At 38.3% G+C, this 21599-nt stretch overlaps 1 protein-coding gene across 3 annotated transcripts in view; it reads right to left on the bottom strand.

Annotated features, from left to right (window-relative positions):
* Nucleotides 1-21599, bottom strand: part of LOC113984137 (ethanolaminephosphotransferase 1-like) — a 58309-nt gene that overhangs the window by 22954 nt on the left and 13756 nt on the right. For all 3 annotated transcript variants that reach the window (XM_027713920.2, XM_039379761.1, XM_039379762.1), the window contains exons 2-5: nucleotides 21462-21530; nucleotides 15411-15519; nucleotides 13229-13303; nucleotides 6695-6963 (exon numbers count right to left, since the gene is read on the bottom strand). In XM_027713920.2, the coding sequence (XP_027569721.1) occupies nucleotides 6695-6963; nucleotides 13229-13303; nucleotides 15411-15519; nucleotides 21462-21530 (522 nt within the window). The remainder of the gene's footprint in view (nucleotides 1-6694; nucleotides 6964-13228; nucleotides 13304-15410; nucleotides 15520-21461; nucleotides 21531-21599) is intronic.

The following is a 21599-nucleotide window of genomic DNA, read 5'->3' as shown; positions in this document are numbered from 1 at the left end:
TTTTACTATGTATTATTTAGTTTTTTAAATACTTACTTTTTACTATGTTATGTGTTTTCTTCATTTTAACATCAGGAAATACATTTCCAGTCTTTTATTAAATTAAATGCTTTAACTTTAGGATACACTGAAAATCTCTTTTTTAAATAACAGGCTGCTTAAGATCACAGATTAACAGCAGAACACTGCTGGCACTTAAACTCCCTATTACACGTGGATAACACTATATTTGACTTCACTTACTTCTCTATATCTAAATTCTTGCCCTATCAGTATGTAGCTCTTTAAGAGTTTTTGCCTGGATGTTTGAATTTGCCTGTGTTAAGAACAAGGAGCACAACAGATCTGCCACAGAGAAAAGGAGGTGCTAGTGAGTGTTACATCTTGAGCCACTGAAGACAGTGAGTTAAATTTTGGTCTAAATGAAGGACATGTATAATGGGTTTTGCAATCCACTACATCAGAGCTAACACTGGGCTTTCTGAAAAAATTGTATTATGTTATCCATAAGACACGACGGATGAAATCAGGACCCCATCAAAGCTGATGGCAAAACTCCAACTGGCTTTGATGGAGACTGAATTTACCCTTGCATGTTGAATCCTGACCAGACTATTTTGGCGAGTGATAAAAAAGGAACATCAGTATTATCCGTTATTACAGTCAATACTTTTGGCAGGGCAGCCATGAGCATCACTGTCAGATGTCAACACACATCCAGGAACAGGAGTGTGGATGCAGTGAGTTCTCTCAGGGAATGCCCTGGGATTTGGTGATGCAGCACTCACAGATTGAGTCTGCCTCTTATTTAACAGATGTAGCATATGAAAAAACACTCTTTGGCTTCAAATTTTTGGTGTGTTGCTTTTTAAGGACTCGTCACTTTGACTTCACTGAGGCAGTCTCAAAGACCTCCGTTAGAAAGCTGGAAGGATGTGAAATTGGCTGTGTCCCTTAATCTAAGATATATTAGCAAAAAGTAAGATTGTCAAAATTATTGGCTAAAGCTAAGTATGTTAATCAGCTGTATAAACTTCTTTTGAAGGCACTGTTGTTAAAAAAAAAAAAAATAAAAATCAATGTAAAGCAGTGTCCCTAAGTGCAACTGAATAATTCTTCTTAAGATGACCAAGTTTTTTACTTATCTCTCTGCCATCAATCAGCTTTAGTACTTTTCAGATATAAATGTAGTCATTAGCAAGTTAAAATAATTGCAGTCTTTTGTAAATTGAGAAGTCCAAATTAAGTAACACAAGTGAGGACTATATAGCAAGGTAGTGCCAGACATATACAATCTTGGATTTCAACTCACTGCAGCATCTGACCAGGAACATTTTTGGCTTGCCAAGGCCTTATCTGTGAGGATGAGGAGTACTTATGCTGAGAAAATTCTGGAAATATGAGGTGTTAATTTGTAGGCCTTTTGATATGGCTAGCAGAGGGACAGTTGGCTTCTGAGCAGACTCCCTATCTTGTCACAATTTTATAATACACAGTAACATAGACACCTTTACTCCTCTGTAAAATCAGAATAGTTCTTTGATGTGGCATTGGGAAAATTCTATATAATCATAAGGCATTATAACCCCTCAAAGTCTTCTAATTTCTAGTCCTTTAACTGTTCTCTAAAATATTTAATTTTTTTAAATCACCATCTCTTACATGTGTTTCCAATACTACAGGTGTAAGTTTTGTGGCCACAATATTCTAGACTGTGTGTGTACATACATTTTTTTTCTCCTACATGATTTACCATTTCCACAGGCACATTTAGTATGCTGTGTGATATTCTACACAGTGGGAAACAAAATCAAACATTTTCTCACATTTTTTAAAAAATGTGGATATGCTTTTAAATTCTTTATGATTCCACAAAAAATGTCATTAATTTTACTGTAATATTCAGTTTCACTAGCATATTGCTATAGCATTAATTGTTCATGTGTTGAAATATTTTCCATTAACACAGTGCTCAAACTGAACATCTTGAAAGCAAAGACATTTAAAATACAAGGTTACTTTTTCTTCTCAAAATAAATGTGATGCCTAAAAGAGCACGAATGATTACCTACGAGTGATTTCAGTAGGAGTTAGTTTTAACACGATGTGCAATTTTTCCATTTTAATTTTTTCTCAGTCTTTTTTCTTTCAATAAATAGTTGAAGGTTGAAAATTTAGCCTATAAAAAGTTTTTCTTAAAAAGATCACTCTGCATTTAGACATGATAGGTAAGCAGTTAAAGGCACATGGAAGATTAATTAACCAAGAAAGGTTTGCACAGAATCATAATCAAGTGGTTAAGAATGAAGCAATCAACTGCTGCATAAAGAGCCTGTGCACAGCAGGCTCTTCTGTTTAAATTTCACATGGGTACACCATGGGGTTTCCCTCTGATAACTGAGTACTGAGATCAGTTTCCAGCTACGTCTGGAAGCAGCTTGAAGCAGACACCATGGTCTGGGCAGAACTGCTTCCACACTGCTATCCGTTCTGTCACATCCACAGTTTCAGTGTGCTCCTACCTTTGGAACCAAATAATAATAATATTTTATCACAAGTAAGACTATGCTTTACACAGACACTTCAAATTTGAAAAACTGTGAAAGTGAATATCTTTTTAACTAAAATTAAATTGTGAATCCTAGTAATGTGACCAAAGAACAAGATATTTGTGTCTTTATTTTGCTTTTTAATAGATAACTTTTTTTGCCCCTCAGAAAAGGTAGAAATTTTTTCAAGATGTGATGTGCACTTGCATTGCTTGGGATTTCTCTGCCAGTTCCTAAAACGCTGGTTGCCACAGTACATCCCAAGAATAGGTCATATGAAACATATTTCAGCATGAGTTTTGTAAAAAGCTTGTCAAAAAAACCCCTGGTATAGGGCATCCAAACAAAAAGCCTTCCCCTGCTTTGACTCAAAGGAAGAAGGAAAGGAAGTTCTACAATTTTTCAGTTGCTGTCTGCATCATGGATTTCATTTATTCAGAGTTCCAAGGCAGGCAGAGTGTTCTCCCTGAGACTACGTGGTACTGTCCAAAGTCCTCTGGCAGAAGCAGCTGTGAAAGCATCTTAAACTGAAAACCTGGGGCTCATGGTCCAAGCACCCATCCCTTCAGGCATAAACCCACATATAGAGGATTTCTGGTCATCCTCTCCTTACAGGGCAAAGGCTGGGCCAGCGAGAGCTGCCAGTTGCCTTTCACATTTTGCTGCTTGTGCTGCTTTTAAGCTTGGCCTCATAGCTGGGGAGAGGGAGAGGAAGGAGAGTGGAATTGTCTGAGTCACTCCAGCTCTCATGCAGCTTTCTTTTTACTTTTAAACTTTTATTTAAGAATATAAAGGCCACTTCCTGTTACACTTAAGGCAGCACCAATGGAAGCAGAAGTATCATTACATCATATTAAGGAAAAATGAGTATTTTGTTCCCCTACTATGAATTCACTGCAGTGGCTTAGGAAAAGCAACAGCAGGATTAGGAGAGTATTTCATTAGGGGAATATTAAATTTTTCAGGAGCAAAATAGATTTTTTTTTTTTAAATCAGGAAGATGTCTGTGAAAATTAACATATGGCAAGAAGCCTGAAGTTTTAATTTCCCAGGGAAGTTTTGCCTTTTTTTGTCCAAGAAACTTAATTTGCAGATATTAACTTTTTTTACTTGGGTTTGTGAGAAAAACAAAAGTCTTTGTCTTCACAAGATGTATCCAAGAGAATTTCTCACAGATTATAGCAGAGGTTTATTTTTCAGCCTTTTCTTCAGACCATAATTCTTGGGGTTTCCAATAGGTGTGCTTACTCAAAAGTGTATGAAAATTGTCTGGAGGCTATGGTACAGAGGCTCTTCTCCCTGCATCTTTTTCTGCTCACTCAGGAGTCAGCACGAGATAGCTCCTTGCGCTGGAGAGAGGCGAGAGGGTAAGGGTTTTCCCTGCTGCAGATGCCTCCTCCTTGATTCTGGATCAAAAAACGTAACAGTCCTCTGACCAAGCATCTCTCAGACACATTACAGCCAGTTTTCAAGTTTACAAACCACAGCCTCCTGTAAATGGCTGTCTGCTGTAATCAAAGCTAATTGGAGTGCCAATTACAGCCCAGATAGAGTAATTGGGTTACCAGTTGTGATGAGTCATCAAGTCACAGAAAAATGTGATCTGTGTAAGTCCCACAAATTTCTCTATTCATAATGAGGTATTTTTTCATGAGGAACAGCAGCTCTTTTTATACCACATTTAAGGCAGAGCATGTGAGTGGGCTGTCTGTGTTTATATAGAGTGGAGCTGACTCAGCAGCAGTGTCCTGGGAGCCACATGCCAATTCAGTTTTCATTAAGGTCAACAGTTATCTATTTGCACACTTATACTAACTATTCTTATTTCTTGAGTTTTGGGGTGATAATGAAGCCCAAAGTTCTTGGCTACCATCAAATTTAAAAGCAGAAGCAGGGGACTAGACCACCTGAGTGTCTGACATGCCAATGCAATAGCACCACATCGTCAGTGAAATTAATGAAGACAGAACAGAGGCGCACATTCCTGCAGCAATCCAGCTAGGAATGCCATGGAGGAAATTGTGAACCAAGCACCGGGAATCAGTCTGAAAGCAGCCTGCGAGTGCTTCCACACTCTCTGCCTCTAAATGTGACTGTGGGAATATCCGGCAGAGAAGCAGTGGGAAAAAAAAAAGCAAGAGGAGCATTACCTTTCCTACTTATCATCAGCCATTTGCTATTGCCCCCAGTATCTTCTCCACTAAGTAACTGGAGACAAAGAGCTACCTTTAATAGTGTACACATCATACAAAATTTGCTGAATTGGTTTACAAAACAAGAGCAATTTTTTAGGAGAGTTATGATCTTTTACTAGACTAGTTAGTACAGCTGGGAAAAAAAACACATTATATACTTCCTGGTGTGTGTGAAATGTAGTTTGGACTAATAGAAAAATACTACCTCGACCTACAAATTCTATTTTGTCTTTGTTCATAGGCAATCACAACTACAAAAGCTATTTTTTACAGATGGGAAAACTGACATACAGAGATTTCAATAGTACAGTCTTCCACCACTGTTGATGACTGTGCTAAATAGCATCAAAAAAATTCTGACAGTTACAGGCTTATCACTTTGACCGTAGCCAAATCATCACAGAAGTTATTAGAAAGCAAGTGTGCAGGACAGCAATCCAGCATCAGAGGCAAACAGGAAATAGCACTTGTTAGCACCTTGCATCCCAGTTAATCGAAGCAGTTTACAAACTTTACTGATATCCAGCCTCACCACAAATCTGTCAGGCAGGGAAATGTTATTAAGCATTATTCCCCAGATGGAAAAGCAGTGCCAGGGGCATAGGTCACTACCAGCACTGACACAGTTAACAATACTTCTCTGCCACTTGATACCCATTCCCATATTTAAAAACACTAATAGGGTTCGGATGCTGAAGCAATCCAGCAGAGCTTTCTAAACATTCACATATACACCGATCATCTGACCAACAAGTGGAATTGGTTTGAACATAGCTATTTCTCTCCTGCTGGAAGAACTTCACCAAGAAGCCTTATACAGACATGGCTGAAACTTGCAGACCAGCTGGCTGCCTAATGTCTTAATCCTGAGCCAACTTCTTCTCCCAGAACCTATTTTGTAGGGGATGACACAGATGCACCACAGCTGGACCACCATCTCTGAGTTGTTCTCAAACCACTGGATTCTGATTATGTTTACAGCAACACATCTGCAGCCATTAATTCAAATACTATATTTCCATTAAAACACATATTTGAGTATTTGTCAAACTTCTTTTCAATTATGTATATTTGGCTGTACCTTTCATCTCATGTCTGTGACAGGAAGCTCAGAAGACTGTGACTGCTCTTCAGTCTGCAAGAGCTTGGCTATGTAAGAAACAAATAAGCCAGCCCAAAAATCCAGCGCTGGCCCTTGGAAGTGCACCGAACTTGTTACTCCTGCTACTTATTTGTGTACTGTGGACACCACTCACCGTGGTGGCCTGGGCATGTTTCTGAGGAGGTCCACCTCAAGGTAGGGCTGTAAGCCAGTCAAGAACTCAGGTGGGGTTGACTGTGGGCTGATACATAATTCATGTTACTGAATGTCATTCCCTACGACTTTTTGACATCCATTATATGACTGACTTTTTTTCAAGGGTAGAATTCACTTTACAACAGTTAATGTTCTCTGTATAGTTACAATGTTGTTTCCATCACCACACTTGTTGTAAAACAGGGTAGAATTGAGAAGGTCTAGCAGTGTATAACTGCATAATTACTATTAGTAGATACTACTTGGACTACTTCACATCATGTCTCAGAACCCAGTGTTGGGGGGGAAATTGCTTACGGCTTCAGATAGCAAAATAATTTTTGTTAACACCACAAATCAAATGCAGTTAAATGACATTCTCATAGGCACTATCTGGCTGCTAGGCTTGCTGCAAGTCTTTTTTCTCCTGCAAGGCAATGAATCTCTGATGCTGACAATTTGCTCAAGAGCATCCCTTCACTGCAAATGCAGGAAATATTTCTGAATTACTTTTAGGGTTATGCAATTTTACATATTTCAAGGTCTCAGCCAAATATATTTGCCTTGAGCACTATTTTTCTATTTCTTTAATATTATGAAAACAATTACATACTTAAAAAAATAAAACCAAAACAGAAATGATAAATACTTACCACTTGGCTTATATCATATCCCCAAGGAAGAAAAAGAACTCCTGTGTTATATTTCTCCCAGTGTGAACACATGAAGTTAAACAAGACAATGCTTAAATATATATACATTGTATATACAGAAACTCCAGTCTTCCCATTGTCACGGGAACAGACAGAAAAAAAGGAAAGCACAAAAATGGAGGTAGCCCAGCTATCCAGTCCATGGTCGAATAGTTCTCCTAGAGGAGTACTGGACTGAGTCCTTCGAGCATGTTTCCCATCTATGGAGTCTAGAAGGATTGGGAAAGAAAAAGAAATGAAAATTTAGAGCACAACAAAAGGAGTAACTTTCTTCACATACACTGCACTACTGCCATATATAACGCATGAGAAAATTACAATGACGACTGAAGCACAACAGCCTCCTCAATACTAAGGATTAGGATTGCTCATAAAATACTTGTTTCAGTTATCAAGCAATTTTTCTGTCCTTACCTCAGCTCTGAAGCTTTAATGCCACCTTTCTTATGAGCTTTAGAAAGACATTCAAAATTACTTGCCCCCAGTGGTCTTGAAATGCTTTAATGTCAGTCCCTGCAATCAGTTTCAAGCGCTGAAAAGTGTCCATAGGGCTTCCCACCCATCCACTGGTGTTGGGCACCCTCTGAGCCTTCAGACCATTGTGAGGTAGACTGGGGACATTGTTTAGTGGTGGAATTGGCAGTGCTGGGTTAATGGTTGGACTTAGCGATCTTCAAGGTCTTTTGCAAAATGTATTATTATATGAATCTAAAAATACATTATAGTTAAGGTGCATTACACGTTGATTGATCACTTTTAATACTTGAGTGCTTGAAAGATGGTCCAATACTGCACTGGATCTCACTCTGAAGTTGGACAATATGGTTTGAGTTGATCTGATAATTCACTGCTGTTGAACAGGGAGACCTGCAGCCTGTTCAGCTGGTGGAAAGAGAGTAAACATTATGTTTTCTTCTGTGTCACTAATAGATTTGGTGTTATGAATAGTACAAAAACCAAGGGAGATAGCACAAGAGAGGGGTGGTGAATGCAGGCAGGAGGAAGGGGATCTAGTGGTTGTAACCTTTCTTAGTTGTGTTGTCAAACCATACCCTTAGCCTCTTCTCTGAGATTGTGCTGCTGAAAAATATTTTCCTCTTTAAGTGTAAAGACACAGAATGAATCTCTTAGGAAAAAGTACGCAGAACAAACCTTACAGATTACTTACTATTGTCTTGAATCTCAGAATAAAATGGAGAGTTTTTTTCTTTTTAATGTTACTTGGAAGGTAAAGCAGTTATTAGCTATTGATAGCATTAATAACGCAAAACTGACTAGAGATACGACTCAGCAGAGTGAGACCAAAGTCTCCACAGCTGCTATAGATCATATGCTACTTACTTCACCAGATTATTTCTCATTACTCTGAGTTTTGTTTAATGTAAATACACTTTAGGGACCTAAACTGGGAAAACATGGGATTTCATTTTGTACAGTTTTTAGACTGTCTCTCTATTGTAATACCTAAACAGCTGTGAGATATCCTCCACTCAAATACAAATCTCTTGAGACAGTTCTCACAACTCTAAAATTAAATATCTCAAAGAGGATTTCAAATATAGCTTGCCCCTTTCTAGAGACACTTTCTTTCTCTATTAACATTACCACTGAATTTTCAACATCTTACTGAAATGTGCAGAACCTCAGCTTATATATAAGCTTGAGGTTAATTGAATGGTGTTACGATAACTGTAGAAATTCTTCCATCTAGTAAAGAATATTTCTGAAATTTAACTAGCAAATAAGTATATTATCAACCCTAAACAGTTTATGGTCTTTTATACTTCAAGAATACCTATCCAAAATAAGAGAGAATTCAGTTACACAGGTAATATTTTTAAAAATGCGAACATTAGAAAATTTTTCTGTTCATAAATTATTTTAAGTTGTCACAAAAGTGACATCAGATAGTAAAATATGTACATCACAGAGAAGTGGTTTTCATTTTGCAAGAACTTTAGTTTTATTAAAAAGAGGCTTACAATGGTGTCATAAAATACAGTATTTCTAATTATAATGGGTATGGAGAAAAACACAGGAACTATATGACACATAGATAAAATCAGATTTTCAAAAATCTTTAACCAGATTTTCCACGTAGTTTGATTACCTTTTTAAGAGATTGAGAATATTTTAAGTTTCAGTTTAAAATTGTTCATGCCAACACTGGTGTGTATTCCATAGCAGACATACACTGTCCCACACTTCCATTGCTTTAGAATTCTTGTATTATGATTTTGTCTCATAAAGGTTCATAAATATTCAGTTTTATTAAATTTTATATAACTTTTAAAGAGTGGAATTTAAAATAACAGCAAATAGCAGTCCATTTTATGGAAAGGGAAAGATACCAAACCACCTTAAAAAAGGGGGTGGAGGGAAGAACAGCATTTGGAGAGAGAAACTGTGTCATTAAAAAGAAGATGAGAGAGATTACAGCTGCATATTTGGTTAGTTATTATGGCTCTTTGCAGTCTTCCAAAGGGAAAACTTTGGCCATGAAGAATTAAATCTGAGACTAAATATTTCATGAAGTGGCTTGGACAGCAGACATAAAAATCTACATATACGTTAGTTCATTATAGCTTTGACTGTCAACATCAAATTCCTTGCCTTCCAAGTATTAGGAACTAGAGGCGTCACTGGTAAATACCATCTACATTAAGAATCTTGGAAGCTGAACTTCCAATGAGCTTTCTGGGCATACAGTAACAACTCCAATATGTAATTCCTATTTATGAAACAATAGTCATTTCATTAAATTCTATACAATTACACAAAAATGGTTTTCACAAAGAAACTGCTGCTTCTGATAATTATTATAGAGAGCTAGGGAAAACTGACCATTGCTTTTTATGGTACAAATACAAAGAAATTCCAGAAAAAAATAATTTTGGCATGATCTCACCAATTTAACAGAAATGCCAAGGCATTTACAATGCAGAGGGAGATTTCTCCACAAGGGGATACCCCCAGATCAATCAAGATGGCTCTATACGCATGAGTCTGATTCCAAAAGTCGTCAGCACCTTTGCACAGCACTGCAGCATACTAATCTATAACACATCCGTTTGTAGCCTCAGTGTCTCAAGTATGGCACACAAATATATGGCTACACTCTGCAATGGCCTCACAAGAAACAGCTCCAAGGAGAGTGTACATTTAGAATCACAGAACAGAATCACTACGGTTGGAAAAGAATTCCAGGATCAAGTCAACTTTTGACCAAACACTACGAGGTCAACTAAACCACAGCACTATATGCTGCATCCAGGAATTTCTTGAACACTTCCAGGGATAGTTACTCCACCACCTCCCTGGGCAACCCATTCCAATGCTTAACAATCCTTTCAGGGAAAAATTTCTCCCTCATGTCCAACCTGAACTTCCTCTGGTGCAGCTTGAGACGATTTCCTCTTTTCCTGTCACTGGTTGCCTGGGAGAAGAGGCTGACCCCCACCTGGCTACAAACTCCTTTCAGGTAGTTGTAGAGCCTGAGCCTCCTCTTCTCCAGACTAAACAATCCCACAGCTCCCTCAGCCACTCCTCACAGGACTTGCGCTCCAGCTCTGTTGCCCTTCTCTGGACTCAGTCCAGCACCTCAATGTCTTTCTTGTAGTGAGGGGCCCAGAGCCGGACGCAGTACTCAGAGGTGCGGCCTCACCAGTGCTGAGTACAGGGAGAAAATCACTTCCCTGGTCCTGCTGGCCACACTATTGCTGATATAAGTCAGGATGCCATTGGCCTTCTCGGCCACCTGGGCACACTGCTGGCTCATGTTCAGCTGCTGTCAACCAGCACCCCAAGGTCCTTTTTCACTAAACAGCTTCCCAGCCACTTTTCCCCAGGCCTGTAGTGCTGTGTGGGGTTGTTGTGACCCAAGTGCAGGACCCAGCACTTGGCCTTGTTAAACCTCATACCCATCAATGGGCCCTCGGCCCATTGATCCAGCCTGTCCAGATCCCTGTGCAGAGCCTTCCTGCCCTCCAGCAGATCAACACTCCCACCCAACTTGATGTCATCTGCAAACTGACTGAGGCTGAACTTGATCCCTTCATCCAGATTCTGGATAAAGACATTAAACAAGACTGGCCCCAACACTGATCCCTGAGGAACACGACTGATGACTGGTTGCCAACTGGATGTAACTCTATTCACCATCACTCTCTGGGCTCAGCCATCTGGACAGTTTTTAACCCAATGAGAAGTGCACCTGTCCAAGCCACAGGGTGCCAACTTCTCCAGAAAAATGTTGTGGGAGCCAGTATCAAAGGCTTTACTGAATTCCAGGTAGACAACATCCTCAGCATTTCCCTAATCCACTAGGCTGGTCATCTGGTCACAAAAAGAGATCAGCTTGGTCAAGTAGGACTTACCCTTCCTAAAGCTATGGTGGCTGGGCCTGAGCCCCTGGTTGTCCTGTACGTGTTAAGAGATGGCACTAAGATGATCTGCTCCATGACTTTCCCTGGCTCTGAGGACAGACTGACAGACCTGTAGTTTGCCAGATCCTCCTTCCGACACTCCTTGCAGATGGCCACCACATTGGCTCATCTCGAGTCTTCCGGGACCTTCCTGATTAAGCATGATAAATGATGGAGCGTGGCTTGGTGAGCTCATCCACTGGCTCCCTCAGCACCCTCAGATGGATCCCATCTGAACCCATAGACTTCTGAGTGTCTAAGTGGCACAGCACCTCACTAACTACTTCCTCCTGGATTGCAGGGGGTCTATTCTGCTCCCCATCCCTGTCTACCAGCTCTGGGGACTGGCTGCCCTGAGGATAACCAGTCTTTCTGTTAAAGACTGAGGCACCAAGTACCTCAGCCTTTTCCTCACCCTTGGTTACAGTACTTCACATCCAATGAAGGATGGAGATTTTCCTTGGCCCTCTTTTTGTTATTAAAGTATTTATAAAAACATTTTGTATTATCTCTCACAGCCGTGGTCATATTGAGTTCTAGCTGAGTTTTCATTATTCTAATCTCTCTAAATGACCTAATGACATCCTTGTACTCTTCCTGACTTGCCTATCCCTTCTTCCCAAGGTCATAAACTCTAATTTTTTTTCTGAGTTCCAGAAAAAGCTCCCTATTCAGCTAGGCCAGTCTTCTTACCCGACAGCTCATCTTTCAGCACACAGGGATGGTCTGCTGCTGTATCTTTAAGATTTCCTTCTTAAGGTATGCCCAGCCTTCCTGGACCCCTTTTACACTGCACTGTGCAGTCCATGTAAATATACTACCTTGGGGCCCCCCAAAAATTAACTCTGTTGCACCACATTGCGGAGAGACTAGTTCAGAATGAGATAGGTTTGGAAGAAAAAGCAAAACCACCATGCTATTGTGGATCTCACTCCCAGGTCTGCATCAGTTCAGGTTTATGTCTTCACACCACTGCACAGCAAGGTGCAATATACCTAAAAATACAGTCATGGTACGGTACAAAATAGTAAAAATGGAATACGAAATTGAGTTGTAGGTGTTACAGGAGAAAAACAGCAAGAGGAAAGAAAAAAATCATACTTCATCTCCATAAGAAGCTCAGCCCTGTCATCACACATATCATCACCGTTTCTCCTGACATACACCATAAGCACTGAAGTATCTAACAGTTTCCTTTTTCTCTGCTTTGCCCTTTTTTTTTCATTTGTCCTTGAAAGCACCCTCTGGTATCGCTGGCATCGAGAAGTTTCTCAGAATGTCAACATCAAGGAACAAAGATTTTTATGAAATCAAAGAGCAATGACTCCTATGAAGACAGGATGAGAGACTTGGGGCTGTACAGCCTTGGGAAGAGAAAGCTTCCAGGGAGACCTCAGAGCTGCCTTCCAGTGCCTAAAGGGGGTCCTACAAGAGAGCTGGAGTGGGATTTTTTTACATGGGCATGGACGACAGGACAAAGGCAAATGGGTTCAAACAGAAAGAGATTAGATTAAATAATGTTTAGATTAAACATTATGAAGAAATTCTTTACGGTGAAGGTGGTTGGACACTGGATCAGATTGCCCAGAGCAGTTGTGGATGTCCCATGCCTGGAAGTGTTCACAGCCAGGTTGGATGGGGCTTTGAGCAACCTGGTCTAGTGGAAGGTGTCCCTGCCCACGGCAGAGAGAAAGGAAATAGATGGTCTTTAAGGTCCCTTCCAATCCCAACCATTCTATGCTTCTTTGAGTGCTGCTACATAACGATTTCCACTGTTCCTCTAAAATAATTTGAACTTTACAGAGGGGTAAGAGCCTCATCATCAACCTCTAAAATATAACGTCATACGCTGTTCAGGGTTTTCTTCAGTCTTATAAATTTTGTGTGTATGTGTGTTTGGTTGGTTTTTTTTTTAATCTAAGAGAACTGTTTTGGAAAGAGATCAGTAATTTATCCACAGTGCCTCTTCATCTCAGAATCCACACTAGTGAATTTGAAGATAAAACTATACAAAGACATAAGATGTGTAAATTATTTCACTGTACTTTACCTAAAGCATAAGCACAAAAAGTGGTAAAAGCACTGAAGAGCCACACCCAGGTGGGAACAAGTCCAGGACTGCTACCTGAAAGAAATGGGGTAGTAAGTCAGTGTAACAGTGGTTAACCTCAAAGAAATCCACCAACATATGCATATGTATAAAAACAAGTTGCCACTGACTAACCTACTGCATCGAACAGATTGAAATACTTGGTTTTGACCTTCAGGCATCACTGAGCTCTACTGAAGACATATTGAGCAGGCTTAAATGTGTTTACACTGTAGAGGACAGAAGATAAGGTTTTTTGGTCCTGAAATTACTCTATTATTGCACAAAACAATGACAGTAACGAGATAAAAATTTTTACAGGTCACAGGAAGACTATCCATTGACAAATTAGTTAATGTTTATGTAATATCTAGAAGCAAAAAAAAGGTATTTTTCAAGCAAGATTATCAGTGCCAGCCTGGGGTTTATGTAGTACTTTTACCGTACAGATCTGAACAGGAAGTTGTTGTCCTCAGGCTAGGACAAATATTAGCACCTTTTTTTTTTCCTTGAGAAAAAGGAAAAGAAAGTTGAATTGGACAGAGCCCAGGGTTCTGTTCTTGCTCTGCTGATAGCATTAACCCAAGGTTATTGTTGCTCTTTTAAAGAAATCAATCCTTTTTCCGAAGACTGTTCTATTTAACTTAAACATCATGCAGTAAGTACTACACTAGCACTAAACAACTGTAAATGCCTCTCAGATTTCTGGCATTTGGCACCTAACACAGGGAATTCGTGCATACAGAGGGGTGTCCTTGCCTGAATGATGCCAGGAGTTGCCAGCACCTAAAGCAGTGCCTTGACTACCTTTCTCAATGCCTCATTTTGCCATTCTGAAAGAAAAGATGGCAATTCCTGACTCCTAGCTGCAAATCTGCAAACTGTAGAATGAAAACCAGCTGTCCAGGAAATTAAGTCTTTTATTTCTGATCCTAGGTATGGGATTGATATATGATACTCAAAAGGCTTGTTAGGTTGCATGAATGTTTTCAATAAATTGAGAAATGATGGGCACTGTTCTCATGTGAAATCGAGAAGAGGATTGCAAACTACACATATAGGCCTCAACTCCAACAGACTTAATCACCATTTCAAATATCTTCAAGTTCCATGTACATCTACTGGGAATTTGTCAAGATAACATCATCCCATTAAAAAGATTTGTTCTGGATGCTCTTTTATTACAGAACTTAATGTTAGCTGCATTGATAAAAAAACCCCAAGTGTTTAAGAATGAGGCCACACAATATATAACAAGCTGGCCCTGAAAACATAATGCTCATACAGGATTACTTTTGAACTAAAACTGCTAACAAGTATCTCTGCCTCTAGAATTATTACCATAAATGTACAAACAGCCCACACTAAAGGGTACCTCTTGAATCTAAACACAGGTATAAAAAAAATTAAAGACAGCAAAACACAGTTGTTTCAGGAAATAAAACTGTTGCCTTCACTAAATTGTCTAATTTAAAGAAAACTAAAGCTTTTTATATATTTATATATATATATATAGATGTTTTACATATTAAACACCTTACAGAAGATGCTTACTACTTTTTGTAGGCTCCAACAGCTGGTCTGAGAAGCCCAGAACTAAACATGCCCTACACTCAGAGGCAATCAGCCAAAAAGCTTCTGACTTGGTCTACCACGAAGAGCAAATACAGACTGAGACTCAGAGAGTCGCAATTTGAAGCAACATTTATTTAGAAACTATGTCTTCTTTGTCTAGAAGCAGTTTTGAATGGGGGGTGTGTATAGTAATGAAAGAGAAATAACTTGTTCAGGCATCAATTTAGGTATTAGGAAATGTGAAACCAATGAAAACTTTATGAAGAACATTTGGGTGTTTTTTGTCTGTGCATTTAAATCCTGGAATAAACTTTAAATAAAATGAGATATTATCATAGGCTGCAAGCAACATATGCTGAAACCCATTTTAGGGATAAAATTAAATAATATTTTTCAATAAAATGTTCTTAATTTTTAAGGCCATATGTGAGGTCAGATCCTCCTGTTGTGCTCATGGAGTGTCATGAAGGGAATGAGTGGAAGATTCAAGTGTCTGATCCCTCCCCATAACATTCAGAAGTACAAGCAGCGCACTAATTCTAAAAAATTACAACATGAGGATTTTTACCTGAGGCAGTGTAGTCCCAGTCATAAAAAGATATTAGAAAATAATTAAATAAAATCATGACAAATCCAGAGAATGTTAACAGGTTGGGAGCAATCCACAAAGGCACTATCTGTTAAAAAAGAAAGAAAAAAAATTTCAGAAAAACTGTACATCCTATTTTAATTAAATATTTTATATCAGGAAAGAAGCCTTTATATGGCATCAGCAACGTTCAGATTTGTGCATATTTCACCATTCTCAAATTAAAATACCATTTTCATTTCTGAAATTTATTTTCAAATTCAATCCTTTTGCCTGATCTTTGTGACTGCAGTAAAAATGACATTTTAAAACACTGTATTCCCTATGTTGTACGTTATCCTTATTTATCCAATCATCAAGGAAAACTTCCTGCAATCATCTGTATCAGAACTGAAAGAAGACTGCAGCACCCCAGTGTGGTAATTCAGCATCCACGTGGTAGGGTTTTTTAAGTATTCTATTCCCACACTATAAAAAGGAAATTTCCTTTTCTAAAATGTGTCAATAATTTCTAACTCAAAACATCAACAAAATCATACCCTGAGTGCATGACACTTAGATTCAGAAGATCTCTCCATTACACGCAGCTCCCTACTTCTCTAGATAGTAATGTACTGCTAGGGTCTCCTTCTTTACTTATAAATTATAAACACTCCATTAATTGATTTTACTTTGTAGGGTGCTGAAAAGGATTCTGTCTTCACCTAAACCTCTAATTCTTTGTCCCAGTAACCCCTCTCAGCTATTCACACCCTGCAGCTTTAAGGTGTTTCTTATACTGCAACAGGGATCCCGTTTGGTAACACTCTATCCAAATAACACAGTTTCTCCAGCATATTTTTTTGAAACAGCACACACAGTTTTCTACATGATTTTTAGACAGAACATACTTGCAGAAACACTAAGTATCAAATAGCATCACTCAAACACACTATCAATATATTTAAAATAGAAAAATATCGGAGGCTTATAATCAAATTCTTTGGAGAGCCTAATGACTGAAAATATATCTAAAGTACTTTAACAGTACAAATTATTACAAGACAATACTAAAGAATAGGAAGTCAAATAATTTCAGATACTAATAACAGTTTTGAAATAAAATGATTTGTTAGTTTCTCTGGACTAGCTAGATGGACAGACAGATGAATACATATGAATTTGTATACACCTTTACATTTCCTCTATCCTATTACTACACAAAAAATTTACTTTTAAAATTTGAATGCTTGAATGATTAATTATTCTGACCAGATCCTCTTTTCCTACTGTAGAACAATTTATAATACTCAAGAGGAATTGTGCAACTGATAGTGTACAGCCTAAAGTGTAAACTTTCAAAAAATCAGATTAAAATTCCTGAATACTTTTCTGTTATGTTTTTTAGATGTTTTCTGTAATAGCATTAGTAGTAACTATCATATCTGAAAGTTTCTTTCTTTATCACCAGGATTTTATCACTAATTTTAAAACACTGTATGTCAGCTCTCATAGTATTTAAAATACATCACGGAATGCATGCAACTACACTAAAAAAAAAATTTAACATTTCTATAATCCTGAGTGTTTAAAAGCCCAAATCTAAACCTCTAAGAAAAGGGACAGCAAATGTCCCCTGAAGTTCCTTTTGGAGAACACCTAGGGTAGAACCCTTCACTGCACAGTCCCCTTTTCTTATATTGACTGCACGTTCAGCATGCAGCAACAGCAGCATGTTCTCCCCATTTTGCTACCTGAGGATGCAGAAAATGAATCTCCTGCTGGGGAATTTATCTGATGTCTATGACCATAATTATATGAAACATGAACGACAAACACTAAAAAAATTCTAGATTTGTCTCTTTTAGTCTGAACTGTGGACCAAAATAGTGTGTTAAGACACCATGGATGAACCGTTTACGTTCAGCATGCAGCAACAGCAGCATGTTCTCCCCATTTTGCTACCTGAGGATGCAGAAAATGAATCTCCTGCTGGGGAATTTATCTGATGTCTATGACCATAATTATATGAAACATGAACGACAAACACTAAAAAAATTCTAGATTTGTCTCTTTTAGTCTGAACTGTGGACCAAAATAGTGTGTTAAGACACCATGGATGAACCGTTTACGTGGACATACAGACGCCATCCGACGTATTGTTTTAAAATGACTGACTTCTCCTGCACGATTCATAAGAATTGTTGACTATTAAATCAAGTGGGGCACCACAATCATCTGCTTTCTAATTAGGCTCATTATTCTAAACAGTCACAATGTCATCATTAAATTATTACAGAAAACAATTTAAGCTTACACAGTGCAAACATGAAGAAGTTATTTTAACCCACTTTCTTGCTAACAGCAGGTATTCTAAGAAGAAAACCTTCAAAGGATGTTGTTATACTTGCAATCCCTTTGGCTAACAGACACACCATGAAAAACAGTTACAGGAGTTCTGTCCTCAGGAAAACAGACTCTCCTGCAGTTAAACCCCTAAGCATGTTCTTTTGATCCCTACCGAACCTAATCTGTCTAGGTATTTGGAAAGTCTTCCAATTGCAAAATCCCTTTTTTTACATTTAATGCCCCTTATCCTTTTGGTTGGCCTTACAGTACCATCACCTTATTTCAGAATTTAAAAAATCACAGAGTGTTCAAGATTAACTTCTTACACACCTTGGAGAAATAGAGTCTGAATTTATGGAAGGATACATTGCAAACTTTATCATCTAATTAACAGACAGTAGAATTCTAATATACCGATGTGTTACATGATTAATACAACTGAAGGTACCATAGGGAGAATCACATCTGTTCTCCGGCAAAACTTTTGTATGCTTAAACCTTTTAAAAAACTTTTAGTTCCACAAAACACTAAATGATTTCTGTTCCACCAGGTCTACAGCCACTCATTCAAAAAGCCTTAATAAAAACAGCAAATCCTTTAATATATCAACTATTTGGATTATAAATGGTAAAGTACATTTATATAAAGTTCTGTTCAAACTTCACTAAGTCACTTGAGACCACTAAAATTCTACTCTTGCCCAATTCTAGTGATAAAATCAAAGTTCATAAAGGCAACAGAGGGGAGTTAAATTGATTTCAGTGAAGCTGGCATACACCTATGTATCCCACTGGGATTTCCTCCTTTTCCTCTCATTGTCCTGAACAGATGTGATTTCTTATGAACACAAATACAGGAGGAATATTCAGTTTGCGTAATAGCTAAATAATACTGCTCATTATTTATCGGAGAGCACAAGATTGTGCTTCATTATAAAATACAAATCCCAATTAAAGGTAAATGCATGGAGCACTGAATTAAATGAAGATGAAATGCCTATAGTTGCATAATCAGCATAGTTTTAAATAACACGTAGAGTCATATCCTAGTGTCATATCCTGGCTTGTATCAGCAGTAGTGTAGCCAGCAGAACCAGAGCAGTGGTCTGTACTCGGCACTGGTGAGGCTGCACCTTGAATCCTGTGTTCAGTTCTGTGCTCCTCAGTACAAGAAGGGCATTGAGGTGCTGGAGCCTGTCCAGAGAAGGGCAATGGAGTTGGTGAAGAGTCTGGAGCATAAGTCCTACGGAGAGCAGCTGAGTGGGCTGGGGTTGTTCCATCTGGAGAAAAGGCAGCTCAGAGGGGGACATTATCACTCTCTACAACTGCCTGAAAGGAGGTTGTAGCCAGGTGTGGGTTGGTCTCTTCTCCCAGGTAACAAGTGATAGGACATGACGAAACAGCCTCAAGTCACACAAGGGGAGGTTACATTGGACATTAGGTAAAATTTCTTCACCAAAAAGGTTGTTGAGCATTGGAACAGGATGACCAGGGAAGTGGTGAACTCACCATCCCTGAAGATATTTAAAATACACGCATATGTGGCACTTGGGGACATAGTTTAGTGTGGAATTGGCAGTGTTGGGTTAACAGTTGGACTCGATGATCTGAAAGGTAATTTTCAACCTAAATGATTCTATGGTTCTATGATTCGTATAGTTGTTACTATAGTTTCATACAACATGGAAAAACTGCCATGAACATGAGTTTTTTTTCTACATCACAGGATATTATAGTCTAGGGCATGGTCATAGATCAGCTATAATGCTTACAATAGGTACAAGTTACCAAAAAAAAAAAAAAGTATTCAAAGCTTCTCCTAAAACTAAGATATAATTTATTAAGATAACACTGGTGTACTTGCACTTCAAGAGAAAATAGTATTTTGGCGCTCAGACGAGCAGAATTTTCTTGAACTGAGTTTGGAATAACAGTTACTGCCACATCTGGTTTCAGTATCTAGCCAGGAATAAAACCATTATAGCAACAATTTTGGTGCTCTCCCAGTTCTCATTTTTATCTCTAAGAGCAATCTCCATTACATACTCTTTTCTTCTGCTGCTGTGCATTGCCAGCTCCTCTGCAGGACTCTGATTCTACATAGCATCTTCTAACATTAGAATGACTACTTCTACAAAAGCTGAAAGCAATATAGTTTCCCTTTAAATCCTTGCAACACATCACTGAGAATTATTCTCTAACACTCTTGCACCAGAAGGCAAGGTAGAACATTCAGTGCTGTATCTTCAGTATTCAAACCAAATGGCAAAGTACAGACAGCAGCCACCCCAGTCTTTGGTTCCATACTCAGATCTCCCAACTTTTGAAACAGGTTTTCAGTCCTTCGCTCTGGTTGGGTTCTCCTTCAGAGAGAAGAGAACTAAATCATGCTCATCCAAAACTCAATGAGGTTTAAAAAAATCTAGAGGTCCCATTTTTTATGGGTTCTATCACCTTATACTACATGGGGACATTCAAGAATGCTGCTTTTCCTCTCGTAGAATGCTGCAACCATTAGAAGAACTTATCTCCAAAGGAAGTTTTGCATTGCAATACACCCCCTTCAATCTGAGAGCAGATGAATACCCATGGATTTCCTAAACCAAAGTGCAAGTGCACAGTAAAGCCTCTGCTCATCTCCTGTGCCAGACTGCAAAGTGCTGGAGGGGCTTTTCTGCCTCATTGTTTTCCTCAATGGTATGATGGGAATGAAAACAGAATCTCTGAACTGAATTACTGAATTCAGTGTCACATCTTTGAATTGCTTTTTACTCATACATGTTTGGGTTAGTTTTTAATTCTTAAGTTAGGACATATAAACACTTTTCATTAAATTATCTTGAGATTATAAATGAGAGACTATGATTTTCCTGCTGTATTAAGAATAAGAAACACCTTTATTACAGAATCCAGAGATGGCAGATCCAACAGCACTCTGACCATGTACATCCATTTTTGTTAGTACAAAGCTTTATTTTCAAGTCTGCTCCAATCTAAATATTTCCTGTAACAAGGCAGATGCCGAAATCATTGCTTTCTTGGAGATCAATAAAGTTCATATTTATTTGAGATAAAGAGCTTTTTTTTTTTTTGCCAACAACAGCACAACTAATTGTGAGCAGTTTATTTTTAGAAACTGCAGATCATAACACACTCAAGAGATGGCATCTTCCAATCGTTATGGTTATCATGGTAACTGCTCTCATTTTCAGCTTCTTAAAGAAATGCCTTGCTCCCTCGAGCAAGTACCCTTGGGAGAAAATGAGACAGCACTTGCATAAAATCATATGCACGGCACAGAGATAAAGCCATGCTGTTGTTAGGCAGCATATGCTGCACAAAAATAATTTGTAGTAAATAAACCCCTTCATGTCTGCAAAGCTGTTTAATGGAAGATGTAAAAAAGAAATGGATGCCTTTTCTGTAGCAATCAGAAAAAAATAAGTAAACCTTTTTTTTCTAAAAAAAAATAAAATCTCAAAATAACATACTCGTATAAACACGTGGGTAGGGCCCTTCCCAAATCTTCGTTCATGAAGCCTAGCCATGAAAAACAGGTATACATCCTGCAACATTTGTTTTCTTTTATCAAATGCCCTAATTTCAGCTTTATTAATCAATATTTTTAAATGAAAATACATGATGTATTTAAAACAAATTCTTATATTAACATGTGAAGTTTTTATTAAATAAAATTCTTACCTTAATAATTTTGTTCCAGATGGGCTGCATAATATACACAGATAAAGGATTTGTATCCACAGCACTGTACTGTGAGGAAAAAGCAAACATGTTAAACAAAGCACAGAACAATGCTTATTTTTTCAGCATCTAAGAGCA

This window comes from Pipra filicauda, unplaced genomic scaffold, assembly GCF_003945595.2.
Source record: "Pipra filicauda isolate LSUMZ 115617 unplaced genomic scaffold, ASM394559v2 scaffold175_size1500280_pilon, whole genome shotgun sequence".
In the NCBI taxonomy this organism is placed as follows: domain Eukaryota; kingdom Metazoa; phylum Chordata; class Aves; order Passeriformes; family Pipridae; genus Pipra; species Pipra filicauda.
The sequence above is the reverse complement of the archived record's forward strand: the minus strand, read 5'-3'. Positions and strand labels throughout refer to the sequence as shown.